This window comes from Coloeus monedula, assembly GCF_965178545.1.
Source record: "Coloeus monedula genome assembly, chromosome: 1".
Classification (NCBI taxonomy): Eukaryota; Metazoa; Chordata; class Aves; order Passeriformes; family Corvidae; genus Coloeus; species Coloeus monedula.
The window spans coordinates 160,784,643-160,806,903 of record NC_138781.1 but is presented as its reverse complement, the minus strand read 5'-3'; the positions used below and the strand labels follow the sequence as shown (position 1 = coordinate 160,806,903).

Here is a 22,261-nt window from a genome sequence, read left to right as displayed (position 1 = left end):
CGACTCTTGGACAGAGAAAATTCCTGTTTGCACTTTTCTCCATGTCAAGGACGTGTCCCTTTGGCAAAGGGCAGCACTGGGGTGGTGACGGTGGCAATTCCCCCATCTCCAGGCTAGGGACTGACATTCCAGTCACTGCAGGAGGAATGGGAGGAAGAGGCACCAGGGCTTTCTCCTGAAGATGCCAAGGGATTTTGGAAGGCTGTAGGAGAAACTGGAGAATGACAAGGATTCTGTGGAGCATCAGCGAGATTCCTGCTGATCCACGTGTGTGGATGCAGGTGGTGGGTCAGGATTTCTGGAATTTCTTCTCAAGCCATATCATGTCCAGCTCACACAGTCCCAGCTCATCGTGAGGATTCTGAGCACAGGCAGCACAGTGGAGACCTTAAACCTGGAGAAACTCAGGATTGAGACTGGAATGTGGCAGATGGGAAGCTACACCAGGGTTTTCCAAGCCTGCTCCTCCCCTCCCCTCAGCAAGGACCATTCCAGATGGCAAAGAGGGAAAAAATAGCTTTGGGACCTGCAGCAAGAAAAGCCGATCATTCCCAGAGGGAAACAGATCCGGTTGGGGGTTCCTGCAGCAGCTTCACAAACCCCAGCGGGAAGGGGCTGCTGGGGGGTGCTGCCCACTCCCCCACACCTCCCCTTGGGAGCAGGGACCAGAACATGAGTCCCAACATCCCGGGATATAATTCCTGGTGTTTGCCGAGTCCTCTGTCAGCTGTTGCCTTCCCAGAGCACGGATTGGGCAAATCCCCCTCAGCCCAAGGCCCGGCCAGGTGAGTCCTGCTGCAGTTCGGTGGGTCGGGAGCCCTGTGGGATCCTCCAGTCCGGCACCTTAATCCCCTGGGAATGGGGCTCCGGTGGTCCCCGGCACTCACAGGGCTTGGGAGCGGTGCTTGTGGAAGGCGCTCTCCAGGAACATGGCCAGCTTTTCACAGTCATCCTGAAATCCAAACGTGCCAACAGCTCCCTTTGCTGGGCTATCCCAGGTCCCTCCAGCCTCCCACAGTCCCAATCCCGAGCTATTCCTGGGGCAGGTTTGGGGTCCCCAGGTACAGGACACTGAGGGGCTGGAGCGTGTCCAGGGGAGGGAAGAGAGCTGAGGAAAGGAGCAGCTGAGAGAGCCTTGGGGGCTCAGCAAGGAGCAAAGAAGGCTCAGGAGGGACCTTCTGGCTCTCCACAACTCCCTGACAGGAGGGTGCAGCCAGGTGGGGGTCGGGCTCTGCTCCCAGGGAATGAGGGGCAGGACAAGAGGAAGTGGCCTCAAGCTGTGCCAGGGGAGGTTCAGGTGGGATATTGGGAAAATTCCTCCTGGAAAGGGCTGTGCAGCCCTGGCACAGCTGCCCTGGGCAGTGGTGGAGTTCCCATCCCTGGAAGTGTTCAATAAAACGTGTGGATGTGGCACTTGGGGACGTCATCAGGGTGACCTCGCATGTCACAGGTTGGAGTCGATAATCTTGGAGGTCTTTTCCAAACCTAACGATTCTGTGATTCCTTAAGTAAGGAATCAGCCTCCTTCCCTGGGGGCTCCCACTCAGAATTATTTAAGGTCCAGCTAATTAACATTGCCGCAACAGGCAGTTCCCCTTGGAGCAGCTCCTGGAGCAGAGTCCGGAGGGAACAGGAATCCAACTCCTGCCTGTGAGGGGTCAGTGCTGGAGGAGCTCCGTGGCTCCAGATTGAGGGACAGCAGGGACTCACCTCGTGGATGAACCCATAATGCACCAGCTCTGTGGCCAAATCCTTGGAGTTATCAGCTGCAGAGACAAGGAGCAGGAGAACATGAACATGGATACAGCTCGTGGAACTCCTGTACCTGGGAGAGCCACAGCAGGAGCTGCTCATCCTGGGAAAATGGGGCAGGGAGGTGGAACAAGGTTCCCAAGCGCCCAGAACACAGCTCAGGACAATGTGTCACTTGGAAAGGTTTTGTATGGCTCAGCAGGGAAAGCCCCAGGACAGTGCCTGCAGCAGAGCCTGCAAGGGGCTGGGGAAGGAGCAGCTCCCAGGCACCATTCCCCAGCTTTCTGTGGGGATTTTGTCTGTGAGGCATCCCTGGGGCTCTGGCTGCATGGCCTCCAGAGGCTCCTGATGTTCTGGGAAGGAGCTGGACCTGCCCCTTTCCTGGGCCCCCTCAGAGGAGGGTCCACCTTTCCATTGGAAAAGTGTTGGGGACACTGTGCCAGTGCTGGGAATGAGAGCAGAGTGCACCACGGGGACCCCAAGAACTGCCCTCTGTGGGTCCTGGTGGGAATGCAGCCCTGGAATGGCCATTGGATCATCCACTCACTGCCCTCCCAACTCTCACTTTATGGGCAGGTGACTCCCTCGTGCCAGAGGCACCAGCACAAGGGCCAGGTGGGAAAGGGCTGGGACCACAAGGGAGAAAGGAAAGAAGAGGAAAAAGGAAAGGATAAAGGAAAGGGGAGGTAAGGAGAGGGAAGGGAAATGAAAGAAAAAGAAGGGAAGGGAAGGAGATAGGGAAGGAGAAAGGGAAGGGAAGGAGAAAGGAAAGGGTAAAGGAGAAGAAGGAGAGAAAGGGAGGGGGAGAAGAGGAGAGGAGAGAGGAGGAAAGGAGAAAGGAAAGGAAGAGAGGAAAGGAAAAGAAAAAAGAGGAGGAAGAGAGGAAAGGAATGGAAAAAGGAGAAGGAGGAGGAGAAAGAGGAGGAGGAGGTGAAAGGAAGGAAAGGGAAAGGTTGGGAAGCTGTGTGGGAAGCTGGCACATTCCGTGTCCAACAGAGCCTAATCCCAGCAGGGCCACGGGATCCCCCAGCATCCACACCCAGCATTCCCTGCAGGAACGTACTGGGCAGCAGGTCATAGCTGAGCTGTCGGTGCAGTTTGTCCTCCAGGATGAGCAGGAGTGTGAGCTGCAGAGACAGGAGAGAGTCTGCTCATCCCAGCCCCTCCAGAGGCACCCGGAGGTGCTGGGACTGCGGGAATGTGGGAGCTCTCGGGCAGTGCTGGTGCCCTGGAGCAATTCCAGCTCCCTGCAAGTACTGGGCTAGAAAAAACGGGAGTCCAAAGGTGTCTGGAAACACCAGGGACAGAGACATCCAGACACTCAAGGTCTGTGTCCCACAGGCCAGGGGAATTCGTGGCTTCTTTGGGAATTCTTTCATTGTACAGGACAGGAGTGAGTTCTTTGGGTACCACGGAAGCTGGCTGAGACCATTTCCAGTCAGACTTCCCAGTACCATTTCCCAGTCTGATATCCCAGGCAGGTTTCCCTTTCCCATTTTCCAGTCTGATTTTCCAATCCCATTTCCCCGGTCCCATTCCCCAGTCCCATTCCCAATCCCATTCCCAGCCCCATTCCCAGTCCCATTCCCAGCGGGATGTGCAGGGAGCAGGTCTTTCCCAGTGCCAGGAGCAGGTCAGGATCCAGGTACTCACGTGCCACTGGCTCTTGTCCTCGTTCAGCTCCATGTTGCACTGCATCTGCACCACCTGGAAAAGCCCAGCTGGGGATCAGCTTGGACAGGGCCCCCTCTGGCTCTGGGGCCTTCCCAAGCAGGACTTTGGAATTCCCACTGAAACCCTGTAATTCCTCTCCCAGCTCTCACCTGGGCCATGGCTAACAGGAGAGGTGTCCCTGCAGCAGGGATGGAGACCAGTGAGGAGCTGTCCCCACCTGGGTCTGGCCTTACCTTCCTGGTCTCCACATCGAAGGGCTCTGGCGTGGGAGTCTTGGCTTTCTGAGGATCCTCCTGGGGCTGGGACAGGGCGCGTGGGAGGGCATGGGGTCTGGAGACAGCGAAGTTCATCAGGGGGTAAATCCCATTCCTGGCACAGACACAGAGGGAGGACACAGAGCTGATTCCATCCCCTACGGCCCTGGCAGAGCTGGCTCTGGAAGGAGCAGGGGTGGGCAGCTCCCCGAGCCTGGGGACACCACGGGGACGAGGCACCAAGCACAGCTGGGGACAGCATGGACAATCCCCTGTGCCCATCCTGGCTCCACATTCCCTGGGGAGCTGAGGCAGAGCTGGGAGCAGAGCTGGGAGCTCCAACCCACCTGACGTCCTCCAAGAACTTGTCGAGCTCAAGGAAGGAAACCTCCGAGTACCTGGGCAGGGAACAGGACAGGAGGGTTCAGGGGGTGAGGGGCTGCTCCCCACGGCACTGGGATCTCCAGGCTGGATGCTGTGGAATCTCCCCCATCCTCACCTCCACTGTGCCCCGGGCCGACCCTCCCTGCGGATCTCGGCCATCACCATGTTCAGGTCCAGCTCCTTGATCTTCTCCTCCACCACGTTCTCTGGCATCAGATCTGGGGCAGAGGCACAGGGAGTTCAGGGGCTGGGGGATCCTGCAGGGTGGGTCCTGCAGCCCCTACTCCAGGGAGGGGATGGGAGTCACCGCCTCCCTCCCCAGGCTCTGCACATGGAATCACGGGACGGTTTGTGTGGGAGGGACCTTAAATCCCATCCAGTCCCACTCCCTGCCATGGACAGGGACACCTTCCCCTATCCCAGCCTGCTCCAAGCCCTGTCCAACCTGGCCTGGAACACTTCCAGGGATGGGGCGGCCACAGCTTCTCTGGGCAACCTCTGGGCCTCCCCACCCTCACAGGGAAGGATTCTTTCCCATTATCCCATCTATCCCTGCCTTCTGGCAGTGGGAAACAATTCCCCCTTGTGCTGTCACTCCATCACTTGTCCAAAGGCCTCTCCAGCTCTCCCTTTAGGCACTGGAAGGGGCTCTGAGGTCTCCTTGGACCCTTCTCTTCTCCATGCTGAACATTCCCAGCTCTCCCAGCCTGGCTCCTTGGGAAAAGATGAGCTCAGAGATCCAGGTGGTCCCGGGCACTCACACTGGTGGTTGATGAAGCAATGGGCTGCCAGCAGCTTCAGGGAATGGACCTCGAAGAGCACCCGGTGGAAGAGGAGGTTGTGGGCGGTCGGGCGCTTGTCCGGGTTCAGGGTCAGGCAGGACAGGATGAACTCCTGGGATCAGAGCAGGGGCACGAGCTGGAACAGAGCAGGACATGCCCCTGCTCCTCTCACAGGAGCATTTCACACAAGCACAGAACCATCACAGGAATCACTGAGGCTGGAAAAGAGCTCCTAGACCATCGAGTCCACCCTGTGCCCGACCCCCACCTTGTCACCAGCCCAGAGCACCGAGTGTCCAAGTCACTCCTTGGACACCTCCAGGGGTGGGGACTCCACACTGTCCTGGGCAGCCCCTCCCAAGGCCTGACCACCCTTTCCTTGAAGAAATTCCTCCTGATGTCCAGCCTGAGCCTCCCCTGGCACAGCCTGAGGCCATTTCCCCTTGTCCTGTCCCTGTTCCTTGGGAGCAGAGCCCAACCACCCCGGCTGCCCCCTCCTGTCAGGGAGTTGTGCAGAGCCACAAGGTCCCCCCTGAGCCTCCTTTGCTCCAGCCTGAGCCCCTTTCCCAGCTCCCTCAGCTGCTCCTGGTGCTCCAGACCTTTCCCCAGCTCCGTTTCCTTCCCTGGACACGCTCCAGCACCTCAATGTCCTTACCTGGGCACCCCAAACCTGCCCCAGGACTGGAGGGGCCCCAGCAGTGCCAGCACAGGGGTCACTGCCCTAGGCCTGAGGTCACACTCTTTTTGATACAATTTCCCAGGAAATGGAACCAAAGGGCTCTTTCTGCAGCAGGAGCCCCAGGACAGGGAGCCACAGCAGAATTCCAGGTGGGCAGAGATGGGAAGCGGGTCCCCACTGGCCCCATCCCGGGTGTGAGCCCAGCAAAGGCTGCAGGAGAAGGGGCAGGACCAGGATCAGCCCCAAGAGCAGGAATGTGGTGGTGGGAGTGGGGAAAGGGCAGGATGAGCAGCGGAATCCAAGGGATCTGCCCGTTCCTGCTCACTGAGAGCAGAGGAGCTCGATCTTCCGCTGCTCCTGCAGCTCCTGCCGTGCTGCTGACAGGGAATGGGCCAGGATATCTGGGATAGATCCAAAAGTGATCCCAAGGGTGCCAGGTGGGCACCCCTAGACTGGACCCCTCAGAGCCACCTGCCCCAGAGACCCTCGGGCGTGACTCCAACCACTCCCGGAGCCGATGCTCTGCAGAGGAGACTCCCTGGCTCTCCCGAGTCGTGGGAACTGTGGGATCTAAGGGGCAGGATTTACTGTGGGATGCCTCGAGAAATCCTGTGATCAAACAAGAGAATTTGGGGAATGTACAAACTCATTATGGGATGTCTTGGAGACTGCCAAAGGAAGAGGAAGGGGGGTTGAGTGGGTCAGGGAGGATGGACGGGGATCAAAGGTTCTGGCTGTTCCATGCCTTCCTCTGGCTGAGCCCGAATCCCAACTACCCCCCCAAACTGCCCTGTCTCCTTATTAAACTCTGTTCCCAAATATTTGTGGGGCAGCTTGTTCTCTGTTCCCTGGGATCCATGTGGGCCCCCTGAGGAGGTGAGGAGTGAGATGGAGCTTGGGAAGGGGGCACAGATACCCGGGAGACCATAGCTCTGAGGGAAAACGGGCACTCATGGTACAGGGCCAGACCCCACCTGCACCTACTGGGAACTGGCTGGATTTGCACCCAGGAGGGATGTACGACAGGGATTTACCCCCAGGAAGGATGCAGGGTGGGATTTACATCCCAGGAGTGGTGCAGGACAGGGATTTACCCCCAGCTGGCTCCTCCAGCTGCACTCACCCGCATGTTGGGATCATCCAGGGAATGCCGGGCCCGCGCGATGGCCTCCTCCGAGACCCGCGTGTCCCCGTTGGTCTGGATCTCCAGCACGGCCATCTGCGAGAGGAAACACGGCCAGTCCATGGGGGGCTTCCCAAAGGACACCCCCGGACAGGGCAGGGACAAGGGACACCCCTGGACAAGGGACACCCCCGGACAAAGGACACCCCGGACAAGGGCCAGGGTCCCACCATTCCCAGGGTCCGTCCCGCTCCGCACCTCCAGCGCACACATCCCGAAGGAGAAGATGTCCACGGCTGTCCCGTCTGCCTTCTCTGGAACACAGACCAGGACACATCAGGACAGAGCCTCAGGCCTGGACCCCCACCTGGAGACCCCCGCCCCACGCCATCCCTGTAGACACTTCTTCCTGCCCTCCCCTGTTCTTCCCTGCCCGTGCCCCACCCCCCATGTCCCCCTTTTCCCCCATCCCAGCCCCCACTCACGGCCATATTCCGGAGGGAAGAAGTGCAGGTTCCGCAGCTCCTCCCGCTCGATCCGGATGGGGCTGCGGAGATCGTCCGGGAGCGCTGGGGGGGTGAGACGGGGCAGGGTCTGAGGAAGGTCTGTGTGTGCCCACCCGTGGGGGTCTGAGGGGATGGGGGGGGATCTGTGTGTGCCCCTGCCCACCCCATCCCAGGAGACCCCTCCGCTCCCAACCCAGGAGCAGCAATTCCTAGAGGGATGAAGGTCCCCCCCTCCCCTGTGTCCGGTGCCCCACTGGTGGGGGCTCAGGGGCCACAGGGGGGTGTCCCCAGGGCAGGGGACATGCTGGGAGGTGGCCATGGGTCACTCACCGTTGGCAAACACCCGGTGCCAGACTGCCGGGCAGCGCCGGAGGGAGCCGGGCATTGGGGAGGCAGGAGGGGACAGAGAAGAACAGGTAATGCCAAGGTTGGCACCCCAAAAGGGACCCCACAACTCTTGGGGCTCCTGCCCGGCTAGGACCCCCCCCACACCCCACATGACCCCTACCCCCTTCCTCCTGCCAACCCCCTTGGACCCCTCAGACCCCCTTGGACCCCCTCGGACCCCCCTGGCCCCCTCAGACCCCCTGGGCCCTCATGGACCATCTTGAACCCCTTGGACTCCCCAGACCCCCTTGGATGCCTCAGACCCCTTGGACCCCTCAGACCCCCTTGGACCATCTCAGACCCCCCAGACCCCCTTGGACCCCTCAGACCCCTTGGACCCCCTCAGACCCCCTTGGACCATCTCAGACCCCTCAGACCCCTTTGGATCCCTCAGACCCCCTTGAACCCCTCTGACACCCCCAGACCCCTCCGGACCCCTGGGGTGGGGCCGGCGCTGCCCCACCGGAGCCGATCTTGATGAGCCCGTTGTGCTGGATGAAGATGGTGTCACTGGTGAGGTTGCCGTGGATGATGGGGGGCTCACAGGAGTGCAGGAAGCTGGGGGGACACAGGGGTGTCCCGAGCACAGCCCACACCCCCCGGGACCCTGCGGGGCAGGGCAGGGAGCCAGGGGAGCCTCACCTGAGAGCCGAGAGGATTTGGGTGCACCAGCGCTTCCAGGCCTAGGGCAGGGACAGAGCTCCGTCAGCCAGGACACACCAGCACCTACGGCCAGGCCAGGGCTTCCCACTCCCTCCCAGCGACAGGGACATCCCCCTGTGCCCTGCCAAGGCTCAGGGTCCTTCCCACCCCTTCCCAGCGACAGGGACATCCCACTAGGCCCGGCTAAGGCTCAGGGGTGTGTCCCACACTGTCCCACAAAAGCAGCCCCTGTTCCCTGCTCAAATGACTCCAGCAAATGGCTCAAGGCTGCAGGAGAGCTGGGAGGGACTTTGGACAAGAGATCGAGGGACAGGACAAAGGGAAAAGGCTTCCCACTGCCAGAGGGCAGGGATGGATGGGATATTGGGAAGGAATTGTTCCCTGGGAGGGTGGTGAGGCCCTGGCACAGGGTGCCCAGAGCAGCTGTGGCTGCCCCTGGATCCCTGGCAGTGTCCAAGGCCAGGTTGGACACTGGGGCTTGGAGCAGCCTGGGACAGTGGGAGGTGTCCCTGCACACGGTAGGGGTGGCTCTGGATCATCCCACAGGTCCCTCACACCAGCCCTGGGCAGTGGCTTTGCAGGGGATGCTGGTCCCTTGTCCCCAGGTGCCAGCCCTGGGCAGTGTCACCCACTGCAGCCACTCCCACCTTGGAGCCAGTGGGATCCAGTTTGGGCTCCCCTGGGGTCCAGCAGGGTCCCCATGTGACCCAGGGAACAGCAACCCCCACCTGCTCTGCCCTGTAAGATCCCAGAGACCCTCCTAGGACACGGCCAGAGCCACCCGCTCCAGCTGGACCCCCTGTCGTGCTCCCGGGAACTCACTCGGGCATTCATGGCCTTGTGGTTCTTCTTGGTTTTCTTCAGGAACTGCTTTAGGCTCCCTGAGGACACGTACTCCGTGATGAAGATGACCTAGCAGGGGACAGGGGGTCAGCTCCCCCCAGCCCGGCCCCACATGGGGAAGGGAGGCCCAGGAGCAGGATGAGGAGCAGAGCTGGGATCCCACCTGCTTCCCCTGTGCCCCCCCAGACCCCCTACCCGTGCCTTCAAGTCCTTCACATCCAGCCAGTACTTGTGGAGCTTCACAATGTTGGGGTGATCCACCAGCACCAGCTGCTCAAACATGGTCTTGATCTTCTCCTGGGGGCCCACAGAGCACAAGGGAGGTGTGGGTCCTGGGATGGGGCAGGACAGGGGAGGTGGTGGGTCCTGGGATGGGGCAGGACAGGGGAGGTGGTGGGTCCTGGGATGGGGCAGGACAGGGAAGGTGTGGGTCCTGGGATGGGGCAGGACAGGGGAGGTGGTGGGTCCTGGGATGGGGCAGGACAGGGGAGGTGGTGGGTTCTGGGATGGGGCAGGACAGGGAAGGTGTGGGTTCTGGGATGGGGCAGGGCATCCCAAGGGCTGGGGACATTACAGGGACACTGGTCTGCGGTGCAGAGGACACTGGAGCTGCCTTTGAGGGAGCAGCCAAGGAAGGCCCAGGCCCATCCTGCCAGGCTATGCCCCAGCCAGGAAGGTGTGGGGGGTCTCAGGGTCTCACCTCGTGTGCTTTGAAGGCCTTCTTGTCAGTGAAGAGCAGCTCATTCCACACCACCTCCACGCCCTCCTCCGTGTCCATGGCCAGGAAGGTGCTCTGGATGCCGGGCATGTTCCCCTGGTTCACCTGGGGGAAGGGAAGGCTTGAGGAACGCACTGAGGGGACGGGGGTGGCCTGGGGGAGGATGGCACCACCTGCTCCACAGGCAACTCACAAAAGAAAAAAAAAATCCATTTTCTTTTGTCTGTGGCACAGGAACAGCTCATCCTGGACTGATCAGCCAGATCTTACTGGTTTATCTGACTGGTTTATCCACGGCCCCAGCTCCAGCCACTTCTGGGAATTCAGAGGTTTTCTGACCACATGAACCCACCCCTTGGGTGAGTACCTTGTGACTACAGCTTTGTTGTGCAATCCCCTCTGTGTCACTGGCAGAGCAGTGGCACGTCCAGAGTGATTGACACTGACACTTCCCAGAGTAAAAGCATAAATAAATAAATACAAAATAATAAATAAATCAGCCTGAAACCCGATTCCTGCTCAGGAAGAGCAGAGCCTCCATGCTCTTACAACACTCCCTGCCATGGCAACATGGGACTGTCTTACAAATAAAGCTTTTTTGGAATTAAGGTGCCTGGAGTGGCCGCAGAAGAGGCTCTGGCTGGGAACTGGAGCATGGAGCAAATCTCCAGCTGGTGCCTGTCCTTTGGGAGCTCTGGGCCAGGAGGGAGCAGGAGAACCAGCCCTTTGAGCAGGTTCCAAGCTGGCCCCTCTGGCTTTTCACTGGGGGTGACAGTCACGGGCCCCACTCCTGCATACAGGTGGGGACCTGCCCTACTCCCCCAGCCCAGAAGCCGTGGGGGAGCCACCCGTACCTGCACTGTCCAGGGAAAATCAGAAGGTGTGGTCAAACCAAAGCCACCACATCATCTCTGAGCATCCTGAGGAGCCTGCGTACAGCCCCCAGATCTGTCCAAGCACTTCCCATCCCCAGAGGTCACAGATCCCCATCCTAGGACCCCATGCAGAGCAGCTCTGTGGGTGTCACCTCCACAGGTGACATCCTGCAAGGACCCTCCTGGTCCCCAGACCAGCCACGACCACCAGGACCCACCTCCAGCCCAGGTAAAACCCACTCCAAGGCACCTGGCTCAGACTCCCACCCCAGGACAGGGCTCCTGCCTCCCAGCAGTGGTGCCTGCTGCATCCTGACCTGCTGCATCCTGACCCACTGCCTACCCCAAAGCATCCCTGGGGAGTGGGACTGCAGCCCCACCTGCTCCTGCCCCTTCCTGTGGGGTTGGGGGCACTTCAGGGCTGGGGCTGTGCCCCCATCAGGCCGAGCAGGGGCACAGTGCCCACTCCATCTGCCACGCCACGGGAAGCCAGAGGAAAAGGGGGATTGTCCTGCTGCTCCCGGGGCAGGTACTGGCGTGCTGATGGTGGGGCTTGGGGCTCAGCCCACGGCTGGGGCTCAGGGCTCATCCTGCTGCCAGGGCTTGTCCTGATGCCAGAGCTGCTCCCACTGCTGGGGCTCATCCCACTGCCCGGGTTCGGGGCTCGTCCTGCTGCCAGGGCTGGTCCCTGCGGGGCTCGGGGCAGCCGTAGGCGCTCAGCACCCCCAGCTCATTAGCAGGGCACGCCCAGGCAGTTCGTGGCCCAGTTCGTGCTGCGGCCACACAAAGCACCTCTGTTCCTTGTTCTGCCCGGCACAGGCTCCACGTGCTCCGCACAAAGCCCAGCACGGACGGCCAGGGACTCAGCCACAGCCTTCCCAGTGATCCCAGTGATCCCACTGCACTCACAGCCAGAGTGGGAATCACAGAATCGTCTTGGAACCACAGACTTTGGGTTGGAGGGACCTTAAAGCCCATCCTCCCTGGTGACGCACAGCAGGAGCCCGGGGGTCCCTCACAGCTCCGAACAAGCTGCTTTCAGAGCCTGAGGGGCATCCCGGTGCTCAGGGCCCGGGCAGTGGATCTGCCGGGCTCCGGGAGGCTCTGGAACGTGACGGGGAGGAGGAACCTTCCCCGCTCCGTGCGGACACGAACGTGTTCTGTCTTGAGCTGAGTGGGAACAAAGCTGATCCCCACCAGCTGCTCCCGCTCCGAGCTCCGGCCCGGCCTCCATAAATAAATAAACGCGGCATTTTCCGCACAGCCTGACTGGGGCAAAAGGCAGCGGCGCGGGTCTCCGTGGTTATCCCCCCGTGGTTATCCCTCCGTGGTTGTCCTCCATGGTTATCCCCCCGTGGTTATCCCCCCGTGATTATCCCCCGTGGTTGTCCTCCGTGGTTATTCCCCCGTGGTTATCCTCCGTGGTTGTCCTCCGTGGTTATCCCTCCGTGGTTATCCCCCCGTGGCTGTCCCCCGTGGTTGTCCTCCGTGGTTATCCCCCCCGTGGTTATCCCCCCGTGGTTGTCCCCCCGTGGTTGTCCCCCCGTGGTTGTCCCCCGTGGTTGTCCGGGGCTCCCGGCAGCTCCGTGCGCTGCTCGTGGTGAGCACGAGCGGAACCGGCGCCTCTCCAGCGCCGGGCTGGGACAGCCCCCGCTGCCAGAAGGGCTCGGCCGGCGCCCGGAGCGATCGCTGGGGACGGGGCAGGGCGGGTTTACCAAAGATCAGGTTGCAGCTTCCACTCAATCGCTCCCTTCTGAGGTTTTCTCGTCAACGAGGGCTGAGACAGGCACGGGAACGGGCTCGGGGATGCAGCTCTGGGGCCTGCGAGAGCAGCTGATGGATGGGGCTGGGAATAACGGGGAGAGGAGGTTTTGCTCCCATGGCAGGGCGGTCTGTAAGGTCCCTTCCACCCGAACCATTCCACGATTCCCCGCTCACTCCTTGTGCCACCCCGACATTTGGTGCCGGGAACGGGCGGGATTTGCCGGCCCTCAGGGCTGAGCAGTGAACGCGGCGTGCCTGGAAAACCTCTGCAGAGTGAATCCCAACCTGGCCTGTCCACCCCAGCGTCCCAGGAGCTGGGTGACAGGGAGGGCCGTGTCCGGCTCCTCGTGGGACACGGGAGCAGGGAGTGCCGGGCACGGGGACACCCCGCGGGCAGCAGGGAAGGGGGGGAGTCCCTGCGGGGGCTGCTGGCGCTGGGCCACCCCTGCCCCCCCAAACGTTGTGTCCCCTGGCCCTGACCGAGGCTGTGCCCCGCCGTCCCCGGCTGTGGCCCCAGGCAGGGCAGGGGTGGCTGTTGCAACATAGAAATCGCTTCAGAAAACATGGGAAAGGAAAAAAATGAGCTGAGAGGGCTGAGGCCCCAGTCAGGGACACCTGAGCTGTATCCTGAAGGTCCCCAAAGGTCCCCACAGGGACCCCTCTGTGCCCTTGCCGTGCCCCTCTCCTGAGCTGGGAACACGTTCCAGGCTCCCAAGCTCTGCTCCCAGCTCCCAGCTCCTGCTTCAGGGGCCCCATTCAACACCAGAAGGGCCACCTGCAGCCCCTCTGTCCCCAGGGAGGGAACTGGGACCAGCAGCAGCCCCGGGCAATGACAGATCCACCTGTCCCTCAGCTGGCAGGAGCACTCAGGGCTGGGGACACCCACGGGCCCTGCGGCTCTGCCAAGGAATCCGCGGTGCCAGACAAACCTGTTCTGTCCGTGAGATCCTGTTACAGAAGGAGCAGGTGAAGGGAATGCACGAGATGGAAAATATTTTGATTCCAGTAAAGTATTTGATCCTGTCTCTCACAAACCCATGATCTCAGCACTAATTCAGCCCTGTGCCCGACGGGCTGAGGAGCCCCAGCTGAGGGCAGGGAGGCACGGGGTGAGGCAGAGCTCACCCCATGCCACCTGGTGCCACAGGCAGGTACTGGTGACCAGTTCCATCCTGGAGCCTCAAAGAAGGAGCAGAGCTGGGGCACAAAGCAGCAGGGCCGCTCAGTCAACCAGAAAAACCACCCCAGTGCGGGGCTGTGCTCCCGGCCTGGGAGAGCGGGCAGGGACAGAGTCAGGGACAACCCCGTGGGATGGGCAGTGGCAGAGCTGCCCCACCCAGGGCAGGAGGGGCACCCACAGCACCCAGGTCTTTTCCAGGAACTCTCCCTGTCACAGAACCATCAAAGTCCAGTCCAGTGGGTAGGAAGAGACCTTAAAGCTCATCTCCTTTCACCCCCTGCCATGGGCAGGGACACCTTCCACTAGCCCAGGTTGCTCCAAGCCCTGTCTGACCCGGCCTTGGACACTTCCAGGGATCCAGGGGCAGCCACAGCTTCTCTGGGAAATCCATTGCAGCACCTCACCACTCTCACAGGGAGGAATTCCTTCCCAATATCCCACCTAACCGTGCCCTCTGGAAGTGGGAGGCCACTGTCCATTCACAGGAGATTCCTGCTGCCACAGCAGCACAGGAGTCCCTGTGTAATCCCACGGACAGGGATCCTGCCTCTCCCAGCGGGATCTTGAGCAGGGCTCCTCGGGAACACAGCTGGAGGGTGCCCCAGCCCATGGGTGGGAGGGCTGGAAGCCTTTGCTTCCCTCCATGCCTACAGCTGCCCTTCCCTTCTGCCCAGCAGCTGCTGGAGCAAACACTGTGATCCCTGTTCTCCGGCCACTGCTGCAGGAAAGGGACAGAGGAGTATTTTTCCACTGCCCAGACCAGAGCCAGGAGAGATCCTGCATGGGGCAGTACCAGGGTTGTTATTTCCTGGGAGAAGCCATTCCCTGTGCATGCCTGGAGCCTGCAGCAATGTTTGCTTTACCCCCAGGCCCTGCATGGCCCCAGGAGGGGACACAAACCTGGGGTCAGCCCCAGCCCAGCACTGCCCAGCCCTGGGAGGGGACACAAACCTGGGGTCAGCCCCAGCCCAGCACTGCCCAGCCCTGGGAGGTGAGACAAGCCCAGCACCCTCTCCCAGGAAATGGGGCTGGCAGTGGTACAGGGCTCTGCAGGATCCAGGAGGAAAGGGAGAGGATCCCAGTGCCAGCCTGCACTGGGCAAATGGAGCCCAGAGGGGTTGGGGCAGAAAGTGGGAGCAGGGGATGCCCAAGGGGAGGATGAGCAGGTGGTACCCCATCCTTGGGCATCCTGTATCCCATCCCTGTGGACATGCAGTGCCCCATCCCATAGGCTTCCTGTGCCCTATCCCATGGGCTTCCTGTGTCCCATCCCGTGGTTATGCTGTGCCCCATTCCATGGGAATGCCATACTCCATCCCACTGCACAGGCCCCCAGTGCCCACCAGTCCAGCCCGGGGACAAACACCCAGGGAGCCTTTGCAGTGCTCAGCCAGGATACACCAGAGTGTGCTGGATGAGCACCCGAACCCAGCGGGAAGCTGCAGCCAGCAGCCTCTGTGGGCCGGGCAGGAGCAGTGACCAGCAGGAATCAGGCCAGCTCAGAGGAATTTGGTCTGATTTCCCTGTTTTTGCCCGGCTAACCAGCTGAGCCATCAGCAAAGCAGCTCCAGGAAAGCCAAGGAAACCCTTGGTGACCAGTCTGTCATCTCTGCAGGAAGCTCAGCCACAGGTTTGCTGTCCAACTGCTCAGTGAGGAGCTAACCCGCAGCACTCCAGCAGCTTCATCCGTGCTGTAACACGGCCTGGGACACCCCCAGGCCCAGCAGTGGAATACAAAACCCTCTGGGACTGCGAGAGGTCTCCGGTTACAGCAGAGGAAAAGCAGGAAAGAGCCAAGGGGCACAGAGGGGGCTCAAGCCTGCAGGACTCGGCTGCGACATCTGGGCACTGCAAACAAAACCACCCCCTTGGGAAAGTGAGGGAAAGGGCCAAAAAAGCTTGGATAAAGACAGGAAAGGGAAGAAAACATGGCAAATGCCAGTAATTGTAACAGTTCGGGTGGGGGGAGCACAGAAGGAACGGTCTGGGAGCCGAGGAGCCGCATCCGTTTGGGAAACGGAGGAGAGTCAGGACACAGGGACTGCCTTGGAGCAGGCAGAGAGCACCGGGCTTCAGCCAGGAGTTCCTGTACAGCACAGGGATGGGATAAAGGCACTGTAGCCAGGAATTCCTGTACAGCACAGGGATGGGATAAAGGAGATGCAGCCAGGAGTTCCTGTGCAGCACAGGGATGGGATAAAGGAGATGCAGCCAGGAATTCCTGTACAGGATAGGAATGGGATAAAGGAGCTGCAGCTAGGAATTCCCGTGAACAATATGGATGGGGATAAAGGAGCTGCAACCAGGCATTCCTTGCAGAATATGGATGGGGATAAAGGAGCGTGCTCCTGCATGAAAAACCACAAGTTCCTGCACTGAAGCCTCACTGCGGGCTGACGTCAACTCCCTCCCCAGCAGCGAGAACAAGGCACAGAATTGTTGTGGCCGGGTAAGATCCCGAAGGATTAAAGGCTCCGTGAAATGGAGAACGTGGCACGGGGAAAGCGGCCCCGAGGCACCATCCAGAACAGGCCCCGCACCGCCCACACGAGCTTGGAGGGTGATGGGGAGGACTCTAAATCTGGCACAGCCAAGGCTTGTTCCCTGCCAGACCCCCGGAGCACGTGCTGGGGACAGAACTCCACTGTCTGCTTCCAGCAACATTTATCTACTGGTGAGTTTTCCACTAGAATTCCATTTCCTCTTGGTTTATCCTCAGCTAGAAGCCTCTGGGGTGCCCCAAAACCTCTGTTCAGAGCACAGTCAGGGTGAAGCCTTCACTGTCCTAAAGGTTGGATATTAACCCCAAATTCTTGGCTATTAACCCTAAAGTTTTGGATCTTAGCCTAAATTCTTGGACATTAACCCTAAATTCTTGGATATTAACTCAAAAGTCTCGGAAGTTCACCTGCGAGATCAGCTGAGCTCGGCAGAGTCACCCCAAACTCACCCTGCAGAGTTCACCCGCAGCAAACAAAAGCTGCAGAAGCAGAAAGAGGCAGGAACAAAAGAGATGGCAGGAAAAGAAGGAGCCAAGTCCTCCAGCTGATCCCCCCCGTGCTGGAAAAGCTCCTCACAGCTCCGCACGCTCCGAGCCCAGATCCCTGGGGACGGCTGGCAACAAAGCAGCTTTTAAAAATAACCCTGTGGCAGATATTGCATAGTTGGAGCCTTCCCAAATCATCCACCATGGAACCGGCGATCCCGCTGCCAACTGCAAACCTCATTAATGCCTAAAAATGGGAACCCCCTGCACCGCACGGGATTCTAGCACTTACACTAGTTTTCCATGTTTTGTTTTTGTTTTCTGATCTCTGGGAACCTACAGCAACACCCCAAAACCTCCCTCTCTTGCTGATTTTTCTTTAAATCACTTTATTTTCCCCAAATTCTGCTTCAGCACTTCTCTGCATTTGAACTGTCGTTTCCCTCTTTCCCTTCTTTCATCCTGCTGGATGAATTAAAGCTCATAGTTGGAATTGTAGAATCCCAGGATGGAGTGGGCAGGAAGGGATCTTCAAGACCCCCAGTGCCACCCCGTGCCATGGACAGGGACACCTTCCACTGTCTCACGATGCTCCAAGCCCTGTCCAGCCTGGCCCGGAAAACTTCCAGGCATGGGGCAGACACAGCTTCTCTGTGCCAGGGCCTCCTCACCCTCAGAGCCAGGAATTCCTTCCCAATATCCCTGCTCTCTGGCAGTGGGAAGCCATTCCCTGTGTCCTGTCCCTCCATCCCTTGTCCCCAAGTCCCTCTCCAGCTCTCCTGGAGCCCCTTTAGGCCCTGGAAGGGGCTCTGAGCTCTCCTCAGAGCTTCTCTTCTCCAGGTAAACACCCCCAGCTCTCCCAGTCTGGCTCCAGAGCAGAGGGGCTCCAGCCCTGGAGCAGCTCCGGGGCCTCTCTGGACTCTCCAGCAGCTCCACGTGCTCCTGATGTTGCTCCCCAGGGCTGGGGCAGCTCTACAGGTGGAGCCTCACCTGAGCAGGGCAGAGCGGCAGAATTCCCCCTTCCCCTGCTGCCCGTGCTGGGGGGTCAGCCCAGGGCACAGGGGGTTTGGGATCCCAGTGCATGTGGCTGGGGCATGTCCAGCCTTTCCTAGCACCCCCAGGTCCTTCTCCCCAGGGACTCTCTCCAGCCAATTCCCCCATCCTGTATCTGTGCTGGGACCCAACCCAGGTGCAGGAACTTCCCTTGCCCTTGTTGGACTTCACGAGGTTCCCTCGGTCCCACCTCCCCAGCCTGCCCAGGTCCCTCTGGATGCCCCATCCCTTCCCTCACCGAAGTCCAAGGGCGCTCCAAAACAAATCCCACACTGGAAGCAGCAGCAGAATGATGAGCAAGAGACAGCTCCGGGGTTGCTTAGAGGAATAAATTACAGGAACAACTCCACAGTTCCATCCATGAACCACAGCTGAGCTTTGCCACAGCACACACCACTCTCATCCCAAGGGGAAGGCCCTCAGGAACCCAGAGCATGAGGGCATTCCCACAGGGAGCACAACAGGCAGGACTGACAGGCACCGATGGGTGGGAGAGATGAGGGGGAGGATGTGGAAATCACGGCCTGAACCCAGAAAACGTGACAGATGAGCATGGTGGGACCAGCACTCGTGACCAGCAAACACCTGCTGGTCACAAGCACCCCCCCCCCCTCCTTTCTGGGTGGATTGAGGGTTTGGGAACGCAAACCAGCAGGGATAAACCAGACTCATCCCAGCACGAGGTGCTGGGGCTCGGCCACAACCCCCGCTCAGACCAGCAAAGGTGCAAAACTTTTCACAGGAGCAGAAAACCAAGTTTCTTCTCCCTTCTGCTCATATTCCCCAGGGTGGGTGGGAAAAGCAAATGAGGTCATCAAAGCAAGGCTGAAAGAGCCCCGGTGTTCCCACGTGGAAAATTCTGCGCCAGCAGCAGTTCACAAACAACAGGAGAGCACTGAGAGGGGCAGGGCAGGGCAGGGCTGAGGCTGTGACACTGCGAGGGCCACAGCGCTGCTTCTCCTCACACCTTGTCCGAGTGCTGCCGTTCCCTGAGCTGCTCGCAGCAACCTGTGACTTCACATCCCTGAGGAATAAATGATCACAAACAGGCAAAGGAGGTTGGGAGGGGAGCTGGTTCATTCCAGGGGGGGCAGGGCAGGCCCAGCACAGCCCTGTGTGTGAAAACAAGGTGCAGTCCTTGTGCCCACACCATCAGTGAACAATACTGTTAATGTATCGGACACTGCCTTTCAGTCTGCAGAACCATGGAACCATGGAGTGGGTTGGGTTGCAAAAGCCTCTGAGCCCACTGAGTCCATCCATTCCCCAAGGCCACCACTGACCCACGTCCCCAAGTGCCACATCCACAGGGATGTTAAATCTCCCCGGGGGTGGGGACTCCACCACTGCCCTGGGCAGTGCTGGGCAGCCCTTTCCAGGAGGAATTTTCCCAATATCCCACCTAAACCTCCGCTGGCAGAACTCAAGGCTGTTTGCCCTTGTCTTGTCCCTTGTTCCCTGGGATGAGCCTGACCCCACCTGGCTGCACCCTCCTGTCAGGAAGTTGTGGAGAGGGAGAAGGTCCCCCCTGAGCCTCCTTTTCACCCCCTGTCAAGCAGGGCACCTGCCCCTGCTCTGTTGGCATTCCAGCTTCAGGCTCTGCCCACCAGGACGCTGCCACCCTGATGGCCCTGCTCTCCAAACCAGAGATCGGGCACAGCTCCGGAGGTCCTACACAGGGCTCGACTCTTCTCACAAAACCAGATTAGGGAAATAAATGATTACAATGACTCTTCAGGAGAGTGAGGGAAGCTCCCTATGGGTACAAATCCCGGGAGTGCTGAGGGCAGTGAGAGGAGAGCAGATCGGCAGCACTCAGCTCCTTCCTGCACGTCATGAAGCATCTGTGAATTTGCACAAACACGGCTCTTCCACAAAGCTTCCTCCACTTGGCAATCAAGGAGCCTTTCTGCCACTCCAGCTCTCCTGGAAGAGCTGTCCTGCCCTTGGAAAGGCCAACCCACCCCTCCCACTGCTCCGGCTGGAAAATCCCTGTGGATCGAGAGCACGGCACAGAGACAGCAACCCAAAGCACTCGTGTGGAGATGGCACTGGGGGGTTTCCACTACTCCCACGCCTGCACAGGAAGATGAACCCCCTGGGCCAGATTTGAGCATGGCGGCACCGCTCCAGAGAGCTCCTGTGCAAAATTAGTGTTGAAATCCTCATCGTTAAACACCACTGTTTGGCCAGAACAGACGGAAGGAATTTTCCCATTATCCCACCTGAGCCTCCCCTGCCACAGCTCGAGGCTGTTCCCTCTTGTCCTGTCGCTGTTCCTTGAGAGCAGAGTCCAACCCCCCCCGGCTGCCCCCTCATGTCAGGGAGTTGTGCAGAGCCAGAAGGTTCCTCCTGAGCCTTCTTTTCTCCAGGCTGAGGCTCCCAGCTCCCTCAGCTGCTCCAGACCCTTCCCAGTTCCATTCCTGTGTCTGCACGTGCTCCAGCTCCTAAATGTCCTTCTCTTCATGAGGGTCAGGGTCAGGATTAGGCACCCTGGTGTGGGGAAGGTGTCTTCCAGAGAGGAGGAGGGAGCAGGAATGGGGGGAGGGGGGTGTGGGGGTGTGGAAGCACCTGGCAGCACCGAGGGATGGAAGGGCAGGTGCTGACGGCACTGGCAGGAGCACGTTATCAGCCAGGAGCAGGTTATCAGCCAGGAGCAGGTTATCAAGATCTCAGCAAAGCCCAGACTAGGAATTCAGGCTGGGAGATGCAGCCGCAGGCAGAGCTGAACGCTGGGGCCGGGTCCTTAACCGTGGAGAAGGGAGATAACGGGAAGAGAAGCAGTTCGGCCTTGGATGGGCCTTTTCCCCTTCGGGTGCTGGCAGTGCCTGACGTGTCTCTCTCTCGGTGCTGTCCCGCCCCAGCTGGGGTCAGGATTCATCCACTGACTCTGGTCCCTGCTCCTGGGTGCCCTGACAGAGACAGGGTGACTCCAGCCCCATTTTTCGGGAGATGGTCCCGATGCTGTGCCCTGGCCTAGGAAGATGAGCTGAAGTGAACTAACCCCCTTCTCTGGAGAGGAGGAACCGGATTCTCCGGCCCTGAGGGTGGGCTGTGAGGGCCAGCCCCGACACCCCACCATGGACCCGGCCAGTCCTCGTCCCCACAGGAGCTCCGGGCCAGCGCCCAGGGGTCACCATCCTGTGACCTGTGTCGCAGTCACCGGGCACCGCTCAAGGACCCAGACCAGCAAAACCCTCCAGGACACCTCAGCAGCCCCGCGGGACGGCTGTCGGCAGCCCAGCACGTCTGGTCCCGCGGGCATCGCAGCCCTGCGCTGCGGAACGCGCCCGGGACTGCCCCGGTGCCCCGGGGCACACCGCGGCTTCCCACACCAGGGCATGGCGAGCCCAGCCCCTGGGCCCTCCCAGTGGGGCACAATGAGCCCGGCTTCGGGCACCTGGCACCGTGCACTGGGACGCGATGAGCCCGACTCCTTGCTCCAGACACCCCAGACCAGGGCACGGAGAAACCCGGCTCCTTGCACGGAGCACCCCCCACCAGCAGCCGCACCGGGGCACGATGAGATCGGCTCCCCACGCAAGGGCATGGCGAGCCCGGTCCCCGCGCACCTGGGCACAATGAGCCCGCTCCCCGCACCGGGCTCCCCGCACCGAGACAAGGCGAGCCCTGCTTTCCACACCGGCACACCCCGACCCGGGCATGACCGAGCCCGGCTCCCCGCGCCTCCGGCCGCCCCCGGGGACTCGCTCCCCGCGGAACCGCTCCCCGCATCGCCCTCCGGCCGCGGCCATCGCCGTGCCCTGGGCACCTGCGGGCTCTGCCCGCGCCCGGGGACTGCGGCCGCCCCGGCTCCCGCGATGGGCGAGGGGTCGCGCTGGGCGCCCCGCACAGCCCGGGGCCCCGCAGGGCCCGGCGGCGGCGTCCCCATCCCCATTCCCCGGCATCCACATCCCGTCTCCCGGCGTCCCCCTGCCCGGCATTCCCATGGCCGCCCTCCGGCGTTCCCGTCCCGCCGCGCCCGGCTCCCACCTGCTCGCGGCGCTTCTGCCAGCGGCCGCAGGGACTCTCCTCCAGCACCTCGCTCTCCTCCTCGCTCTCCTCCTCCTTCTCCTGCGCCAGCCGCGCGTCCGGCTCCGGCACCGCCATCCCCGCCGCGAACCGCGCTGTGCAGGCTGTGCCGAGCTGTGCCGGGCGGTGCCGAACCGTGACGAGCCGAGCTGTGCCAAGCTACGCCGAAATGTGCCGGGCTGTGCCGAGCTCTAGTCCGATCCGATCCGCTTTGATCCGACACGAGCCGCTCCGAATCACGTCGAGCCGAGCTGATGCGCGCCGAACCGAAGCGAAGCGAACGGAACCAAGCTGAAGGGAACGAAACGGAGCCGAGCCGAGCCGCACCGACCCCAGCGGCACCGCACGGATCTGCACCGTCGCGAGCCCCACCGCGCTCTGCCGGTGCCGCGCGGGGCCGGCCCGGTCTCGTCCCGCCCCGCTCCGGACGTGCGGCCGCGCACGCCCCGCCCCGCCCCGCCGGGAGGGGCCCCCGCACCCCGCACACCGCCGGCACCCCCGGCGCCTCCCGCACCCCGCACCGGGATGCGCCGTCAGCCTCGACCCGCCCCGGGGCCGCCCAGAGCGTGTCCATGTCCTCCCCCCGCTCCCCGCAGGACTCAGCGC

The 22,261-nt window shown here is 61.0% G+C and overlaps 1 protein-coding gene across 1 annotated transcript; it reads right to left on the bottom strand.

Annotated features, from left to right (window-relative positions):
* Positions 1 to 815: 815 nt before the first annotated feature.
* On the bottom strand, positions 816 to 22,035 carry NRBP2 (nuclear receptor binding protein 2). Its single transcript, XM_082285443.1, has 18 exons — positions 21,617 to 22,035; positions 9,748 to 9,870; positions 9,243 to 9,344; positions 9,027 to 9,116; positions 8,184 to 8,224; positions 8,005 to 8,099; positions 7,485 to 7,508; positions 7,134 to 7,217; positions 6,907 to 6,962; positions 6,649 to 6,744; positions 4,826 to 4,958; positions 4,180 to 4,282; positions 4,028 to 4,078; positions 3,660 to 3,795; positions 3,406 to 3,459; positions 2,816 to 2,879; positions 1,711 to 1,766; positions 816 to 952 (listed from the first exon to the last, which is right to left on the bottom strand). The coding sequence occupies exons 1-18, from the start codon at positions 21,731 to 21,733 to the stop codon at positions 884 to 886; spliced, it is 1,494 nt and encodes a 497-aa protein (XP_082141569.1). The 5' UTR covers positions 21,734 to 22,035; the 3' UTR covers positions 816 to 883.
* Positions 22,036 to 22,261: the final 226 nt, after the last annotated feature.

Excerpts from the sequence above, each read along its gene's own strand:
- NRBP2 (XM_082285443.1), bottom strand. The coding sequence starts at position 21,733 with ATGGCGGTGCCGGAGCCGGACGCGCGGCTGGCGCAGGAGAAGGAGGAG. Across the intron at positions 9,117-9,242 it reads TGAAGGACTTGAAGGCACGG|GTCATCTTCATCACGGAGTA; the intron begins GTAGGGGGTCTG and ends GTCCCCTGCTAG. Across the intron at positions 4,959-6,648 it reads TGGATGATCCCAACATGCGG|GAGTTCATCCTGTCCTGCCT; the intron begins GTGAGTGCAGCT and ends CTCTGATCCCAG.